This window comes from Cydia strobilella, chromosome 17 (genome assembly GCF_947568885.1).
Source record: "Cydia strobilella chromosome 17, ilCydStro3.1, whole genome shotgun sequence".
In the NCBI taxonomy this organism is placed as follows: Eukaryota; Metazoa; Arthropoda; class Insecta; order Lepidoptera; family Tortricidae; genus Cydia; species Cydia strobilella.
In genome coordinates, this window is record NC_086057.1 from 10,291,610 (window position 1) to 10,310,587 (window position 18,978).

Below are 18,978 nucleotides of genomic sequence, written 5' to 3' on the forward strand. Positions count from 1 at the left end.
GACACTTGGCGCGCATGATCTTTCCCGTTCTTTCTTGCGAAATGTGACAGAGACAGCGGCAAACCGACGGAACGGCCTTCATTTGTTTTCCTCGCTCAGCGTGCAGTGTCTATTGGTTCTAAACGCATAGCAACGCATCTTCGCACATCTCTGGTCCAAACGCAGCCTAAATTTTTCGCTGTAGGTCCACTTGACTGATTTTTCCAATACAATAAAATTGACGACAATTTCTTTAACTCAAATAACGAGTATAGTAGTAGATCTTATTGACCGTTTGGTCATTTTCCCCCCGATTTCGCCTGACCGCTCGCGTCCGACAAAAGCATTTGCTTGGCCGCCTTGATTCATGGCCTTCCACTTTGACAAGCTTTGTTTAATGATTTCGGGTCGGGATGGTTATTTATAATGTCTAAAGCAGAGGTTTTGGATTACATGTTACTGGTTGGATTGGGTGGCTCGTTGTTAAAAGGTTTAGGGACACATTTTGGGTAATCTACAAATTCACAGGCCTAAATAAGTATCTTTTCACCACACCAGCTGGTAAAGGCTCCCTTGATTGTTCAAAAACTAATGAGAAAGTTGCATTTTATCCACATGTGGGGCAAAGTATTCAGATGCAAATTTTGAGTTGTTTCCTTATGTTAGCTGGTACAGCTGGTGTGGTGAAAATAACTATATTACTAGTGGCTCTGTGAATTTTAGTCCTCGCGAGGATAGTTTTGAACTAAATAAATGTATGGCTCCGGCTACTTTGAAAAACTTCCAAAAATTAAATCGACAAAAATTTTTCTTATCACCGAACCGGCTCACAAAATTTCATGACCTCATTTTTGGTTGACAATTGCCACCTGTACATATAGGAGAACATCTGGATATACGAAAACTTTTTTGCCCAAGCTGAAATATGCTCCGTCAACGTAGACCTTCGATAACGCTCAGTCAATTAGGTATTTTTATCTTATATGAGTTGTGAAAATGCCAATGCGTAATGATGACTTTTTAAAACATCGATATAAATGATATCTATTTATTTTATTAACAAAATTATCGTGTTTGAGGTCCTTCTTAAATAACATACCAATACCAAAATGTACACGTAATATAGGTAAGTATTAATGTATGATATATGAACTTTTTTGATATTACCTTTTCTGATAAGGTCATAATACTAAAGAGTAGTCTTAAAGGTATTTGTAGCATTCGAATGAGACGGGATGTTTAATATTCATTTACTTCAGTGTACGGTACAGATAAATCTCTGTCGTAGATTATGCGAAATTTAATTAAATAAATGGCTTGCCCGAATTTGCGGCATCTTTTTGTGGCTTTATGTTAAATGTAAAGATTACATCAAATTTATTTATATTTTGTAAAAACACGTTGTTGTGCGGTAAAAGGTAATAAAGTCGTAGCTGAAGAGAGTTGGTCTAAAGTTTACACCTAAAAACTTCGTGCTGGTTCATCATCATCATAACTTAAGAGCTTTGCTCTTGTCGGTGGAGTAATTCCCAATCCTTTCTTTTCTGAGCCAGTCTTTTCGTGCCGGTTATGGCTGTGAAATTATAAGAAGCTTAAAAAGATTTGTTACATTGTTATCCTTCTTTTTTGCCGTTCCCCCTTCTCTTCGCGAAATTTGTCAGCTAAAGAGCTGTATCCGTGTGTTTTATGTTAAATAGAATTTTACAACTAGTTAGTGAAATATTTTTAAAATTGTAAAGTGTAAAGCTACTAATTTCCTTTTAAGTTTCAATTTTCAATTTTGATGTTTTTTTATGTTTTTAATGTGTAAATAATGTAATTTTTTGTTTTGTTTTTTTTCTGTTTTTGTTTTTGCTATTATTTTTATATTCCCTTTTTTAAACATCTTTTTTCTTTCATTGTATTGTCCTGTGTATGTGTGCTCTATGGAATAAATGTCTTTCTTCTTCTTCTTCAAGTGCCGGTATTTTTACATCGGTACGTCGCGCGTCCCCAAAGCAGGCTATAAATAAGCTCGTAATAAATTTATACCAAGTTACTAACTTTTAAAACGTGTTGAAGACTTAATAAAAGGCCTTCAAAACTTGGAATTATTGACGGTGGAAATGTCCGGAGCAACATTCGAACTTGAGAAATCCCAATTTGATTTTATCTGGGGGCACGGTAGTGCCCCCGCCAAGACGAGCAAAGCGAAGCGCAAGGGCACTACCTACCTTTTCTCGAAGCGCTTCATCGTTTTTTCGAACCCTCATAACTTGGGATTGGATTATACCATATTAATAACATTCTCGGGATATAATGTCAATAGTGTACTTATTAATCATAAAAAATTTCAAGTGCATAACTCCTATACTCTAGATTTTATTCATATCTAAAAAAAACGATTTCGTCACTGACTCGTCAGTGAGTGAGTAAGTACACTCACTGATGATTATCAAAACCTTTAGGGTACTTTCTGAAGTCCTAGGAAGCTGAAATTTGGTATGTAAGATGGTACACAAAGAACAAAAATATTCAAAAACTTGAAATTTTTTGAGGAGGATATAGAATAACGTTCAACCCCAATATCACCCCGTAAGGGTGAAAAGGGGGTGGAAAAGGGCGTAGGGGGAAAGGGGTTGAAGTTTGTGTGAGGAATCAGTAAAAGGCAGATTGTATAAAAGATGCCCCAGAGACGTATTTCAGGATTTTTAATAGTAAATTACCCCCAACCCTTCAAATTACCAGATGGAAGATTGTCAATAAGCAACTTAAAAAAGAAGTGAAATTCCACCAAAAACATTTTCATGTAAAATGTTGCCAAGACGAAACCATAAGGCTCGCACTGTCATAAAGTTGTCAGATCTCCTGTAGAGCCAAGCTTCTAACTCTACAAGCCTTAGCTTCACAAACTCTACACCTTAGTCAAAATATGTGGCTTGGCCGTTTTGTTACTAAATAACTATTGTGTAATAAAAAATAATGAATAGTGAATAATTTTTTCATATAACGCCCATGTGACGGTAGCGAAACGGCCAAGCCACATATTTTGACTAAGGTGTAGAGTTTGTGAAGCTAAGGCTTGTAGAGTTAGAAGCTTGGCTCTACAGGAGATCTGACAACTTTATGACAGTGCGAGCCGTATAGTTTCGTCTTGGCAACATTCTACATGAAAATGTTTTTGGTGGGATATTGATTTCTCATTACTCGCATCCGTTTTTATTTTTAACCGACTTCAATTTCATAGAAGGAGGAGGTTCTGTATTCGGTTGTGGCTATGTTTTTTTTTTTTTTTTTTTTTTTTTATGTATGTTCACCGATTATTCCGAGACCCGTGGTCCGATTTGAGTAATTCTTTTTTTGTTCGAAAGGAGCTACTTCCAAGTTGGTCCCATATTAATCTGGTTCTGATCTGATGATGGGATCCCTGAGGAATTGAGGGAACTCCTCAATTTTTAAAGGCACATGTATGGTGATTTGGGTGTTTTCATAAGCAACTTTAGCATTTTCTCTCGAAAACGACCAATTTGATGAATTGCACCTGATGATGATGATTGTTTTGAAGATAGTGATGATGATTTTTTTATTGTAGGATGTTCAGCGAATACTCCGAGACCCGTGGTCCGACTTGAACAATTTTTTTTTTGTTTGAAAGGAACTACCTCATAGGTGGTCCCACATTAATCTGGTGCTGTTCTGATGATGGGATCCATGAGGAATTGAGGGAACTCCTCAATTTTTAAAGGCACATGTATGGTGATTTGGTCGTTTTCTTAAGCAAATTGAGCATTTTTTCTCGAAAACCACCAATTTGATGAAGTGAAGCTGATGATGATGATTATTTTGATGATAATGATTTCAGCGATTACTCCGGCACCCATGATCCGATTTGAGTTATTCTTTTTCTGTTTGAAAGAAGTTACCTCTCCAAGGTGTTTTCGTAATATTTTTGGTTTTGATCTGATGATGGAATCCGTGAGGAATTGAGGGAACTCCTCAATTTTTAAAGGCACGTGTGTGGTAATTTCGGTGTTTTCTAAAGTAACTCAAGCATTTCCTCCCCAAAACCACCAATTTGATGTAGTGCAACTGTAGCCTAACCACGAGTTTGACACTAAATATTCTTCGTAACTTACTTTGTACACTAATATGCTAGTACGAGCGAGATGCATAAACAGTAAGTTACGCACACGATAGCGAATATATCAATGTCAAACTCGTGGTAAGGCTACTGATAACTTCCCTCGTATGTGTATTATGATTTTTGATGTAGGTAGTGTTGGAAACAACCAAAGAGACTGAGAGGTGAAGGTAGAGGGTATTAGTGTTTGGGGGGTTTGAGGTTGGGGGTTGAGGGGAGGTGAGTTGATGGGTCGGGGACTGTGGGGTTGGGAGTTAAGGGATCGGGGGTTAGGGTTAGAAGTTAAGGGGTCTGGGGTTAGGGGTCGGGGAATGGCGGTTGAAGGGTTGGTGGTTTAGGGTCGAGGGGTTCAGTGATCAGGGGTTGATGTGCTGTGAGGTTGAGTGATCACCGGGTTTGAGGGATTGGGTCAGTGGCGGGGCGGAGAATGGATTTAGTGACAGGAATGATTTCCCAGACGGACTCGAGGAAAATTCTGATTATTTAATAAAGTTTACGAATTTACAGTTAAACATCATTATGTTTTTCATTCATGCGTCACGCTCTTAACAATGTTTTAAAACTAAAAATTGAAAAATAAAAACTTTTATAAAAAAAAGATAAACCGACTTCAAAAAGGATGAAATAAAATATTATCCTTTTTAGGGTTCCGTGTTTAAGTATATGCGTTACCAACTGATATTTTTGAAGTCGGTGCCAAGCCAAGTACTCCAAGTAGTAACAATACCAGTCAAAAATAATCAGCTTTATGTCTATAAATCCCATTACAACTGTACAAATATTATAAACGTGAAAGCAATTATGTCTGCCTCTTTGTTACCTTTTCATGGCTAAACAACTGAACCGCTTTAGCTGAAATTTTGCATGAAGGTTCCTTGAATTGTTTTATATTTTGAAATGTAGTCCTCTGGATAAGCGACAGTCCCAATCCCACACTTGCGTGCTATGACTGTTCAAGAATTAGTAAGAAATGCTCTTTAAAAAAATACGACGACAAAACGTATTAGATTTACACTAACGTGCCGACAAGCATGGTACGAACTGCGCCAAGAAGGTTCAACCGTGTGTTCTGTTCTGAGGTGTACAGAAAGTTCGTTTATTGTCGTCGTGTACGCTGCGTCTTACATAGGCGAACACTCGCGAACGCGAAGCGAAGCGACGCGGCACGGCGCGGCCGGCCCAAGGCGTTCGCGTTCGCAACGAGATCGCCCACGTAGGACACTTCTATATAGGTATCAAAGGATTAATTAAGGCGCCGTGCCGCGCCGCTTCGCATTCGCGTGTTGTTCGCCTACGTAGTACGCTGCGTTAGGTAATCCAATGTACTATCTTATAGCCGCATCTTTATCGAATTGCACCAAAATCACTATGAATATATGGTTTAAAATTTGGCTTGGCACCGACTTCAAACATATCAGTTGGTAACGCATATACTTAAACACGGAACCCTAAAAAGGATAATATTTTATTTCATCCTTTTTGAAGTCGGTTTATCTTTTTTTTATAAAAGTTTTATTTTATAAGTAGTGCGCGCGAGGAACAATGCGAACAACATTAAATCAAGTTGATTTTAGAGGCGAATACGGCTGCCGATCGTTATGAAGGCGTACAAAATGTTATAAAAGTACACGCAAACTCGTGTTCAAAATAATTAAAGTATAAATTTTAATGATTAAATGTGTGTTCATTTCCAAAACTTGTAGAAGGGATAGAAAAGGCTTTAATTATTGTAAATTAATGGTCGTGAGTTAGTAAAAAAAAATTGTTCTTATGTTGTGAAGTATGACCGAACAAAATTTATCAAATCGATTTGGCGTTTCTTTGATATTTTTTTAATTATAAGCTATGTTTTTTAAACGATTCAAAGTAGAACACCCAACCGGATTATTTTAAAATAAGTTTTAGGTCACTAGGCAGTCCACTTTTAAATAATATCGTGTTTTCGATACGTTATGACCGATTAAATAAATAAAAAATTTTTGTAGTCTATACATATAATCTGTTCCATGTTTTAGCCTCAAATCTGATACCGATTCAACTTAAAAATACTAGCCATCAAACTTGTCGTAGTAATTTCGTAATATCGTTCAGAGAATGGGGTCACAGATGGTTAACAAGCTGGTCAGCATTGATTGAAGGCTGAGGCTTTCGTGCGCCACGCAACCCTGGAAGCAGATTGAAAAAATGCGTTTTTTTTTTTCAAAAATAGGTACAGTAAAGACTAAGCGCAAAAACGTGGTACATTTACATAAAATGTTAGAATATAATATTATATAAAAATTGAATAAAGGAATGAATTTGGTCTCCGTTATATTATATATTATAATATTTCATTCATTCCTTCATTCATCCGTTTATATAGGTATATTAAAGTAATTGAAAATCTCTTAGATCAAATTTAATCCGATTACATAGCGCGGTTTGGTAAAGGGCGCTAAACAACTCTGGCTCTAGTGAAGAGGGATACAAGTCTCTTGCAATCCAGACTTGTTCCCCTTATATGTTTTCAAGTTAATACGTTTCTTAATCAATTTAAGAAAAAAAATATCCACTATATTAAGGCATATGCAGAATTATGTTTCTTGCGACAGTCGCATAATTTCTTTTTAAACTTTTAAGAAGTTTTTTGATGTGGTTACGCATAATACATAGACTTTATAAGAAATACATTTTCAAGCCTCAACAAAACCTGATTTCAATAACCTTCGAGTTAAACCTTAATAACGAAAGTCACATCGAATTAAACTTAAAACTAAACCAACAAATCCCCGTAAAGCGGATAAACAGCTTTACATTTCTCAGTGACGATGATTACTCGTAGTTGACTATCAACTTGCCTAAACAAGCCGACTTAAGTTTAACTGATAAAGTTAAACTTGGTTCCCTAGGTGCTTAACACTGTTACACTGTTAGTTATTTCACTTTGTTATCTGACTGAGTTGATATATTGCTCTCCAGTGAAGAGAAAATGACCTAAGAGATTTTGAAAACACTTTTTTCGCTCGGTGTTAGTTTGGAAGTTGGCTTGGGCTCGCCAGTTTCTTTTGTTTGCTTTTGCGGACGTGATGCGAGGTTCGTTTGTTTTTGTTCAAGAAGTTTTGGTCTAGTCTTGGTTAGTACTTGCGATTGGTAGTTGGTATTTGGCAGTCAATAAGGGTCAGGTAATCGGGAAATAAGCAACCTAACCTTCTTAAGCTAGATATTTTCTTGGCTACTGTAGTGAGCAGCCAAGTCTAATGAGTTCCCGTCTTAGTTAAGATTGTTTTAGATTATTTATATTTATTTTCTATATTATGTGCGATTGCTGCCATGATTCAATTTACAATATTTTATGCAATAATTTTTTTGTGCCATAAACTATAAAACAGCAAGCAATTAAGCTGTTTAAATTTTGCTGCGGATGTAATTTTGTAAGTTATTGATAAAAAATCCAATAAGCTATAATTAAATTTTAATGTTTGTCTACATTGCTTATCTTTTGCAAACAAGATTCAAAGTAATTTTTGGTATCCGATTAAGCTAAAATTCAGTACGTAATTTTAATAACGTTGTAGGCAATATTAAGTGTTTGATGATGGAGGCTACAGTTGTAGACTTTGGGCTTAATAAAATGTCTTCATAATTATGAAATAACATTTTAGACATAAATTTATTATGACTTGATTTTATGTTTAGCTGTACATAATACCCGAATTAGGACTAACATTGTTATTTTCTTTTGTTTCAGTTAAAAAAGCGCGTTATGTCGGTATACAAGGTGAGTCGTATTTACTTTATATTATATGACAATATATATTATGTGTCTATTGATTCCTTAAAGCTTGGGAATGTATTTACACATACATCCACATTGTAAAATTGGAATTTATCATAAAATGTATTCGATATTATTCGAACGATTTTGGGTACGCGACTCTTTTTACGACATGGAATGACTACTCGTGGCTTGTAAAACCGCAAGCACGACGTTTTGTCATTTTAACTTTCGCAAGAATTGTTAAATGTTTAATTAAATAAGATCAAAGATGGCGTTCTAATATAATTTTCTATTCAACAGCAACACAATTCAACACGTACGTGACACTCAAACTGCAGAATGTCAAGTCGACGACGGTGACAGTTAAGGGGCCCACACCGTGCTGGGAACAAGATTTCCTGTTGTAAGTACACATGCCAAAACGAACTTTAACTATAAGGCTGGAAAGCTGAAATTCTACTGACGACTATTGCAGACAAAGAAGATTGCTAAAGTTCACAATGCTGAGAAATCAGAAATGAATTTTGTTGTTTATTATTTATACAAGAAATACTTTTGCTAAGCAATAGAGGTTTCTGTTTAACAATAGCGAGGTTCTTTGTAGTTCTATAAGTATTATAATGCCAATGATATCTTGGGTTTGAGTTCTATTATAGAAGCCGAGAAGAATTACGACGGGTAACTACTCGTAAGATGAGCATAATATTGTTGCTCCACTTATTTATATGAGAACTTTTTCGTTTGGAAGCAAACAATATATTATACTTTTTTCAAGCAGTATTACCAGTTTTACAATAGGGAATATTACGCAAAACTCTGCGTAGAGGGCGTCACTAGCACAATCACAGGGCCTGCCGCGAAACACGAAAATCGAAAGTCCGGTTTCTGCCTCTCTATCACTCTTGCATATTCGATCGGTGGAGAGGCAGATAACGAAATTTCGATATTCGCGTTCCGCGGTACCACCTGTAGGTAAGCAAACCGCCTTGATGTATCAATGTCATAGTGAAAACTTATCAAAACACTGTTTCAGGTATATATGTTGCAGTAATATTCCCTATTGCAAAAATATTAAATTTAACTTGAAAAATTTTAACGGCCTCCTAACCCGGTCGCTTGTGAATCTGCCTAAGAATCTGAAGGTTCCGGGTTCGAATCCCCTTTTATTTTTTATGTGTTTATCACGGATATTTGTTTCTGGGTTACATATACGGATGTTATCTATGTATTATAATATAACTATTTATATATACTCGTATATATCTATTATGTATGTATATTAATTGTCATCTAGTACCCACAAAACAAGCCTTATTGAGCTGAGCTTACTGTGGGTTTAGGTCGAATTGTGTAAGATTGACCAGTATAATTTTTTTAATGACAAAAATTATTAAAATATGCTTTTTAAACTGCCAGAAATAAACCAGCATCGCTTATTTCATTCATCATGTCTCGTCAAGAAGATGACGTGTGTGACGCGTCTCGCGCAAGCCCTCAAGCCTATAGAAGGCTTTCGCGATAAAGAAATTGTAGAGGATTTCAATGTCTTCATTCTTTTATAAACAGCTTAACACAATTCGTATTTTAGAAAAGATAACTGTCAATATTTATAAGTGTGTGTGTGTGTGTAGTGTATCGGGAATGTTGCTATGGATCTGAACATTGCTGGGTCCAGAGGAAGAGGAAGACCGAAGTAGAGATGGGCAGATACCCATAGCAAAAGACATGAGGGCCTGCGACGTTTCAGTAGACGACACGTCCGATCGTGCGAAGTGGAGAGCAAAGACAAGGAAAGCAGACCCCACAATCAGATGGGAATAATAATGCTAAGGAGAGAGAGAGAGAGAGAGAGAGAGAGAAAACTGTCAATATTTATAAGTATAACTGTTTGCTATTGTTTAATCCCGTAGTTGGTTTATAAATAAAATAGTTCCGATATTAATGTTGAATATCATAAGATATACTCTCTAAAATATTACATAGCGTATTTAGTACTTACGTGCAAGGCTTTAAATTTTTAGGCAAAACAATAACAAATATTGTTAAAGACAAATATGGCTAAAATTGTTCAAAAATACCTCCGCTATCACACCTTTAAAGCTTGCACCTAGATACCAACGACCCTGTATATGTAAAATAGTCATTATAATTCCATACACGGCGGGAAGAAGTTGATAACTTGAGATATTTTATTCAAGAAATTTAACTTAAAATAAAATTGCCTAAGGTTAAAATTTCTTCAATTATATCCCGCCACTTATCAACTTCTTCCTACTGTGTACGGAATTCTCTAAGTTGAAAAACAACCTGGTCTGCAAAGTTCACTTAATAAAAAAGTATTTTACACAAAATCTTGCCTTCGGTTACCGCTGTAGTATAATATGTAAATAAGTAGGTTTTATAAATATAAGGAATGACAGTTTATTTTTATATGGAGCAGCTGTCATGTAAAATATTTACTTATAGAAATAAATTAAGCCTATCGGAAAGTGACTTAGAGGAACTGTCATAGGGATCTAGACCGAGCTCTCAGTGAAGTTCCGTTTGCGAAAATAGCGCACCGCAGTTTGACTTCTGATCCTTATAATGGGGTTCCTACGCTACTAGAAACCCGATGTTGCCGGGCTGAAAAGTGGTGTGTAAAATCGGACTAATTTGAGTCTAGCTCTTATCCTAATTGAACTACCTTATATGATTGGGTGAATAGAGTAAACGAAAAATATGTTTCAAATTTGACAATGACGTAAAGGTGAATTAAGTATATTTTTCGTTTACTTAATAAACCCAGGTGATTTGAGCTGGGTGAACAGAGTCAACTACAGGGATTTTTTCGATAGCGCTCATACATTTGCTATCGTTGTTGTTGTTGTTGTTTTTGTTGTTGTTGTTTTTTGTGTTGTTGTTTTTTGTTTTTGTTTTGTTTTGTTTGTTTTTGTTTGTTTATTGATTTTTTTTATTGTATTTTGATTGTTTTAATTTTACTTCTTTTCAATTTTTAATTTATTAATTTATTATTAAGTTTATTGACATTCGTTCTATAGTGTATAATACTAACCATATATTTAAGCTTTATGTGTACTAACAACAATGATCTCAGTTGGTCTATGAATAAAAATTAAATTAAATTAAAAAAATCGAAAAAATCATATATAAGGTAGTTCAATTAGGACAAGGTGGAAATTCAAAGTTCCAGTGTTCAAAGGTGTTCAAAGTAACGGCACCACTTTTCAGCCCGGCAACCGGGTTTCTAGGAGCGTAGCAACCCTACTAGAAGGATCAGAAGTCAAACTGCGGTCCGCTATTTTTGCAAACGAACATCTCATTGGAGCCTGCTCTAATCATCATTCGATGCGTGAAGTATAATATAATAGTATTGGGCCGACTAGGCGCCTATATATTTATGTATAAAAAAACAATTGAATAAAGTTAGTCAGCTGTCAATCACCCTTTGAATCACTCCAACCGCGATACGCGATTTCCGTTTCTGTAAGTAAGTAGGTTATTTTCTTTACAATGTTTCCAATGTAACTGAACATTTCTAAGTATTTTTGCAGCCACAAATTCCACTCCAATTGGTACTTTAAACTTAAAACCCCGCAAGCAACTTATTGCATTACGAGTTTAATTCATTTAACTGGTTCTCGATATTGAAACTTGGCCAATTCAGCGCTTTATTTCACCTGGACGACTTTTCTTGTTATTATATTTTCACAACCGCAGATAGAAAAGTATAAATTTAATTGGTGCACGCCGCTTAGACATGCCACCTGTCAGGTCAATAAATTTTGAGCACGAATCAAAATGGCAGGTCAAGTTTGGGAACAAATCAAATTATTTTATTAAATATTTTGATTTGTGTTTTTTAAAGTAGTCACACTACTATATATAAATTAAAAACTGTAATAGATGTCATATATTAAAGAAAAAGTGACGAAGCCCTCCAGTGGTGAAGGCCGGATTCGAACCGGCGTCTTTAGCTATCGCGGCTAACGCCATGAACCCCTAGGCCACCCCGCCACGGCGGTGCCCGTCCGAATTTCTCGACTATATGCCATCTTAGTAAGACTAGGCGTCTTTGACCAGTTCTAAGGGCAAGCAGTGCGCGCTTGCACCTCCTAAACGAACTCCTTACGGATTTACGTTGTAGCGAGAGAGACTGGTGCTGCCATCTATGAACAAGTTTGGGAACAAATCAAATTATTTTATTAAATATTTTGATTTGTGTTTTTTAAAGTAGTCACACTACTATATATAAACCACTTCACCACTGGAGGGCTTCGTCACTTTTTCTTTAATATATGACATCTATTACAGTTTTCAAAATGGCAGGTGTTAAATTCTGTTTGGATTTAAAGAATTGTATACATCGATCAGTTTGCACCTAGATCACCCTAGTACGTATGTTGGTGCGAGCAGGGCATACCGAAATTCTGTACCATAAATTCAATTGTTAATTTAATTAAAGGCTAGCTTTCTAAAATCAACTAAACTTTGCACTGTTACAATATTAAACTTATCATAGGCCCTTAAATCCAGGCGAGAAAATATTTCTCTTTATACGGTTCGGCCTAATCTTTAGCAATATTTCGCAACCTTCGAGAACTCTTAGTTCCTGCACGCGAGCGTTCGTCTCAATCAGTCCGTTGTAAATTAGCTCTCTTTGTGCAAATGTCAATGTGTATAGGATCAACTGCTTTAAGTTGACTGTTAAAACTAAAGCTAGCAAACGTAGTTAACCTTTTATTTATTTAATCCTATGGCATGTTTTTTTTTACAAAAAAGGCTGTTAAATCACATACAATTTTACAGATTTATCGCGAAATATGTATAGGTAACGGTTTATAGGACACACTTAGGTTTAATAAAGAAATTCTATTCTATTCTATTCTATTCTATTCTATTCTATCCACTTCTCACCACAAAAAGATGATGTTATATATTTTTGGATATTTTATTATGCAGAACTTTAAAGAGATGAGGCTTAAACGTATTGTTTTTAGTCTGGATTGTTAAAGGGTTAAACAATTAGGATCACTTAAAATCCCAGCATCTGGTCCTATAAGCTAATTCTTTTGAGGTGAGTTTTTGCTTAATATCGGTAAGCGATCGTTATAAGACTGCTGGAACTTCGAGATAAACAAAATTTTACGTCATTTCTAATATATTAAAATTATTAAAATTGCCAAGTTGTCTGTTTAAAATCTATAAAACTTTCAATCTTGAGATGAATAATCCGGTTTAATATTTTAGCGCTCGTGTTAAATTGCACTTAAGATAATTTTAATGAACTAAGTAGATTTAGTCTAATAAAATAAATAATCTATTAAACGGTCGTAATATTAATTTTGAAAAAAATATAAGTAGGTATTAGTGCGCCCATTCTCCTTGGTAAATATTTATATTCATATTAACTTTAATTAATTATTATTGTATCTTGGAAAATCTATATTTTGTAATTTTTGATTATAATAAAATTTTGTAATATTTACTTTAATTAGATCTTCATTCAAAGTCAGACAAAATGGGTGGGTAGTTTGGTACAAAGAAATTCTTAACAATTTTAGGCTATTTTAGTTAAGTTAATTTTAGGCTATTTACAATGCTATATTTAATATATTAATAACGGGTCACTCACGTATTTTAAATCGAAAAACGCTCGACAAAATACGTGAAAATATGTGTGACCCGTTATTAATACCTATATTTAATATGTCTGTGTCTCACGGAAGTTTTGTTATATTTACAATGCTCTTAATTTTAAGTGTCTCACTGTTTAAATACATTAAATTAAACGTGACCTATCGTGCTGTGTCATAGTAATAATACAAGGTACAATTTTAGATAGTGCGCAAATTTGATCTATGTCACGGAACTGTTTTCTATAAATATTACATGAGGTTATAATTTTAAAGCCAAATTATTCGTTCTGTATATTAGATTTCTACTTGAATCACCCTAAAACTCCCCGCCTCGCTACCTCGCCTTAAAGTTATCAAAACAAACCAATATTTGACCCAGTAAGCTGACAAATATTTTTGTTCGTCGGCTCCACGCCTAGTTTGTTTACGATCACAGCGTAAACCCAAAGATAGATATAACTCCCTAATAGATGGATACAGTCTAAGGGAAAAACGTGCCTCGAAAATCACGAAAGTTTGATTCTCGATCAGATGGCGCTACTAGCTTTGGCCTACTCTCGTATAGAGGGCGTTGACGGTTTCGTTTGTTATTTATAATTTTACGCATATCCGTTAAAGAACATGGGTCAAAATCATATAAAAATAATTAATGCAAATAAAAAAATCATTTATCCATATTTAAATACATTTTAACGTATTTTTATAAATCTTCATTTTTAGTTTTAAATTATGTCGATAGATGGCAGTGCATGAATTTACAGTGGTTACAACATTTACTATGACAGTACCGCTCTATCTTATTATATCCTCTTTGGTAAAACGTAGCGTAAGCGCACAATTTAATTATTTTTCAGTATATTGACTTCACTACCAAAAAATAGAATTCCTTCACAGCTCGGGAACGTTGTAAGGAAAGATTCATATTTTTTTTAATTCATGTATTTATTTAGGGACTTTTAATCTTAAGATTACACCAGTCCCATCGTACCTTAATCTAAATTACACTCATCTACGGCCTCTCAGTATACTGACTAATATAATTATACACAAATAAATAAATAAAGATTCATATAATATAATAATATTAAGTATGTAGATTTATTTATTATAATTGGGTAGAGTCCGTGTAAGCTAACTTTGCACAGATAGAAAAAAGTGATGGTGTCATTCGTCCTGTTTTCATAGACATTTCACATTAATGATGACATTACCACACTCTGTCATTGCAAATGACATGCAGAGTTAGCTTGGTCCGACTCTAATTTGTATAAAAACCTAAGATGAAAACGGTGGCGCTAGTGAAAAAGGGTACAAGTCTCGGGCAGCGCAGTTGTAAAAGGGCGTAGGTTCCACTTAACACTTATGCCCTTTTACACCTAAGCTTCTCGACACTTGTACACTTTTTCACTAGGGCCACAAAAATAGTCCTTTGAATTTGACAGTTAATTTAGTTGGTTCTGTTCATTCTTCGTATGGATGGTATAGAAAGGATGCCAATCTCTTATGGCAGAATTGTTGCAAAAGTGACCGCTTTCAGCTTTAAATAATAGTTCCTTATCTCTCCGGTGGCGCTAGTTAGGCTCTGGGACATGAGTATAACATGAACCATATAAGGCAACAAATAACCCGACCAAATTACGTAGGTTGTTTTTGGTGGTATTTCGGTGTATGGTGGCGCCGCCTAATTACTGTTTTTTGATGGACACTTTTCGTACATAGATATTTGGCTCCTTTATATAGTCTCCATGATTCTTCGGTAACTCTGGTTGTAAAATGTTGACGTTTGATAATCCAGTGACAATAAAACATCTGTATTGTTTATACTGTGTAGTTATTGTTTAATTTTAAACTCTAATTAATATTTGCTTAGAAGAACATCTCATACAACCAATGGAAATTTATGTAGTTACTAGTAACTGAGCTGGTGCTGATGAAACACAAATAAAATTATTTTTGACAACCGATTTGCTTTAAGGGGCCCACTGACTATCAGTCCGCCGGACGATATCGGCCTGTCAGTTGTTCGGAACTGTCAAATTTTTGTTCTAACTGACAGGCCGATATCGTCCGGCGGACTGATAATCAGTGGGCCCCTTTATATTGATAATTCTTTTAAGTTGTATATATAGGTAACATAACATTTGTGAATTCTAGAGCATATTAAATAGAGCATATTAAATAGTGTTTTCATGCTCGTAAAGTTCTCCTTTGTGCTAGATGTAGGCTGCACAAAATGCTACTTTTATGCTCTAGTGCACAAAGTAATATTTTTTTAAAGACTAAGACAATCAAATCAATGCCATAGTACACAATAAAACATAATCGGATATTATTGTTATTCCACTTTGGCCCGTTTTTTTAATAATCCTTGTTTTATATATTACTAAATCATTAAAATCTTACAATACAGCATAGTTATTATAGAAATAAGCTACAAAATGTAGTTATAATTTGGCAGTATGAATAAAAACTTAAAGCTAATCAGCGAAATCGACACCACACTCGCGTTCGCGGCTTTGCGCCGCGATTGGCGCACGAGTGTGCAGTGGGCTTAAGGTAAATATCACGTGTTAAAAAAAAAATTGTATTTTATTTGTTTGCCATTGTTTTATTTTACTCACAATCGAAGTGAAAAGCAGTGTGTATAACTCAGGCACAAACGCCTATTTTTATCCTCGGCTATATTGGTCCTCGCTGCCACTCGGACCAATAAATTGCCTCGTATAATTGTAAATCGCTTTGTGCCCTTGTTGTACAATCTACTATTTCACTCAATCTATTAGAAATCATACCATACGTAACTTTCGTACAGCTACACTATAGAATGAACTATATATCGCCCGCGGTATTTCCGGACCGATATACGACCTTCAAGAAAAGAGCGTACTCCTATCTTAAAGGCCGGCAACGCACTTACAACCCCTCTGCTGTTGCAGGTGTCCATGGGCGACGGTAATCGCTTATCATCAGGCGATTCGTAAGCTCGTTTGCATCCTACTACATAAAAAAAACTTATGTCTACGTATATTTTTACAATGATATGATATTTTGAACACAATAACATTCTAGTAATCTTAACAAAATATGTGCGATAATAATTTATCTTTTAGAAGACATATGTACCTATATTAAGATAGGTAAAACTTTACAATTATATGTTATACACACAATGCCTAAGGATAGGGAACCCTTGACGAAACATGTTCGTCTCTTGGAAGGGACGCCTAACTACATGCACACGTCAAGGCGGCCAAAGGGTCTGACAGCTACCCCTCTCATAGCTTATTCCCATGACTAACAGAGTAGCCTCTTTCAAACTATTATAAATACTCTCCAAACCGCGTGTTTGTTAAGGATCTAGGGGACTTATCTATTTTGGTCCATGCTAGGCGGGAGCTGAGTAAGTGAGAGGAATAGAAGGCCAGCTGCTTGCTTAGAAATTCGGTCAGGAAATACGGCCAAGATATTTGGCACGGCGCCAAAGGGATATTTAACATTATCTTTACCGCCGTAACTCTTTTGGTTTCACTTTAGTTACGGAACGAGTTCTCGGAGTATTGATTTGTGTATAATCTTGTTATAGGTTCTAGTACTTAACATTGAACAATATAGGATGTTCTGGTATTGTAAGAGCATTTAGTTCAATATTACGCCGAACAAACCATGATGCCAAAACATTAAGTAAACGTCTTAGAATTAAGTATTATTATTTTGGTGGATCAAAAGTACTGAATAATACATATGTTATTTCTGTTATATCGCGCATTAATTTTGTTTACCTTTGATTCCGCAAAATTAATCCACCAACCGATTGCAATCGGCCATGATCGAAAAACGCGAAGGTTTGAGTGTTAAGACCCAATATTTTTTGTATTATCTTACCTATTATTAGTTAGTAAACGTCTTAGAATTAAGTAATATGTATGCTTCCCTGATACATCGATTCTGCATGTCAAAACTCGAATGGGTTATCTAATTTTGCTCAAATCACAGATCGCAACAAATTTCTAATATTTCAATTTATACCTTTCGAATTGTCAATAACTTTCAGGCGTAACACTAATGTATGTTTTGTCCTCAGTGAAACCAACGACATCAACCAGGGCTTACTAGTAGAGGTGTGGAACAAAGGCGTCATCTGGGATCGGGCGCTCGGCTACCACTACTTGCCTCTCACCTCCGTCGCTTATAACGAGGTGAGTCAGAAAAGGATAGACAATCTGTGTCCTGCCATGTTTGAAGAAAAAGGCCATGCGATTTCAATTTCAAAAAAAATATTTTAAGCGTATTGTGTATTGAAATTAAATTTTTGAATACTTGCGTTTCTAAGCGGACAAAGTAGGTGCACAGTCTTTAGTATTAACTAAAATCGAGTGAAACATTTTTAATGCAATATTATACTAGAAAAGCCAAGTCAGACATTAAATTGAGTCCGATATTCACCATAAGAACTATCATTAGATTCGAAACCTTTCAGGTAACCCAATCATTCCAGACAATCGAACAAAGAATTATGAAATCCCTATTTCTTTTTTCTTTGCTATTTACGATAAGGTAGGATTTTGGAGATCTAGTAAGAGGCTTCTTATTCAGTAATGCGGGCGAATGGATTCAGATTGTATAATTATTGACTATTTAGTCATGCCGAGTCACTTTAGGCACTAATGTAGAGTCGGCGCCGTCTGACATAAAGTGTCCACTTTTCTGTACAGCTAGTATTGCGACGTGGGTATTCAAGTTAGGGCACTTACTGTACATACCTTATTGAGATTATTACCTACATATACCAAATCAGCAAAGGTTGTCATTTGGCTATAACATTACCCCTAAGTTTTGACTATTATCAGGTATTATTTATTAATATAAACTAACACCACAGAATAAGTAATAGTATTATCATACAGAACGGCCACGCACCGCGCCGCCCCGACTCGAATTACCTCGCCCCGTGACAGCAGATTGACGGCCATTTGCCGGCCCCTCAGCACTATTTTTAAGCAACTTACACTATGACTCATGCCGCGTGTACAGACGTGCCGTTCACACATAGAACGCAAGTGATTTTTGATGTATAGCGTGTCCGCCCTGTGCTAACATAACACTAAGTATTTAAATGAAAACGGGATTTTATCGGATTTTTTCTACATTCAACTTTTGAAGATGGTAATTGCTGGTCATATACCTTGCCCAAGGATCTGTTAACGACTGGTCTTGTACTGTCACCATCCTACAAACTGCATCATATCGACGGTCCGCCTGATCGGATCTTTTCCTTTTGGTCCTTTCCCGATGTATTCTACTGACTGTAGGATGTTAAATTGAATCGTGTCACAAATTCAAACTTCCACCTTCCTCCAAACAACCAACCAGCTTCACGAACAAATAAGTTTCGTTTTATAAATTAACTTATATTAACCATTGTTTTAACTAGGCGTCTATAGAGCGACTGCTCGTTAATTTAGCATGGTTCAAAGTCTGGGCAA

General features: G+C 35.6%; 1 protein-coding gene across 1 annotated transcript in view; it reads left to right on the plus strand.

The window, feature by feature from the left end:
• Nucleotides 1-18,978, plus strand: part of LOC134749096 (protein unc-13 homolog B-like) — a 329,794-nt gene that overhangs the window by 80,346 nt on the left and 230,470 nt on the right. Inside the window, exons 2-4 of the mRNA XM_063684000.1 lie at nt 7,827-7,856; nt 8,157-8,259; nt 17,577-17,691. Of these exons, the coding sequence (XP_063540070.1) occupies nt 7,827-7,856; nt 8,157-8,259; nt 17,577-17,691 (248 nt within the window). The remainder of the gene's footprint in view (nt 1-7,826; nt 7,857-8,156; nt 8,260-17,576; nt 17,692-18,978) is intronic.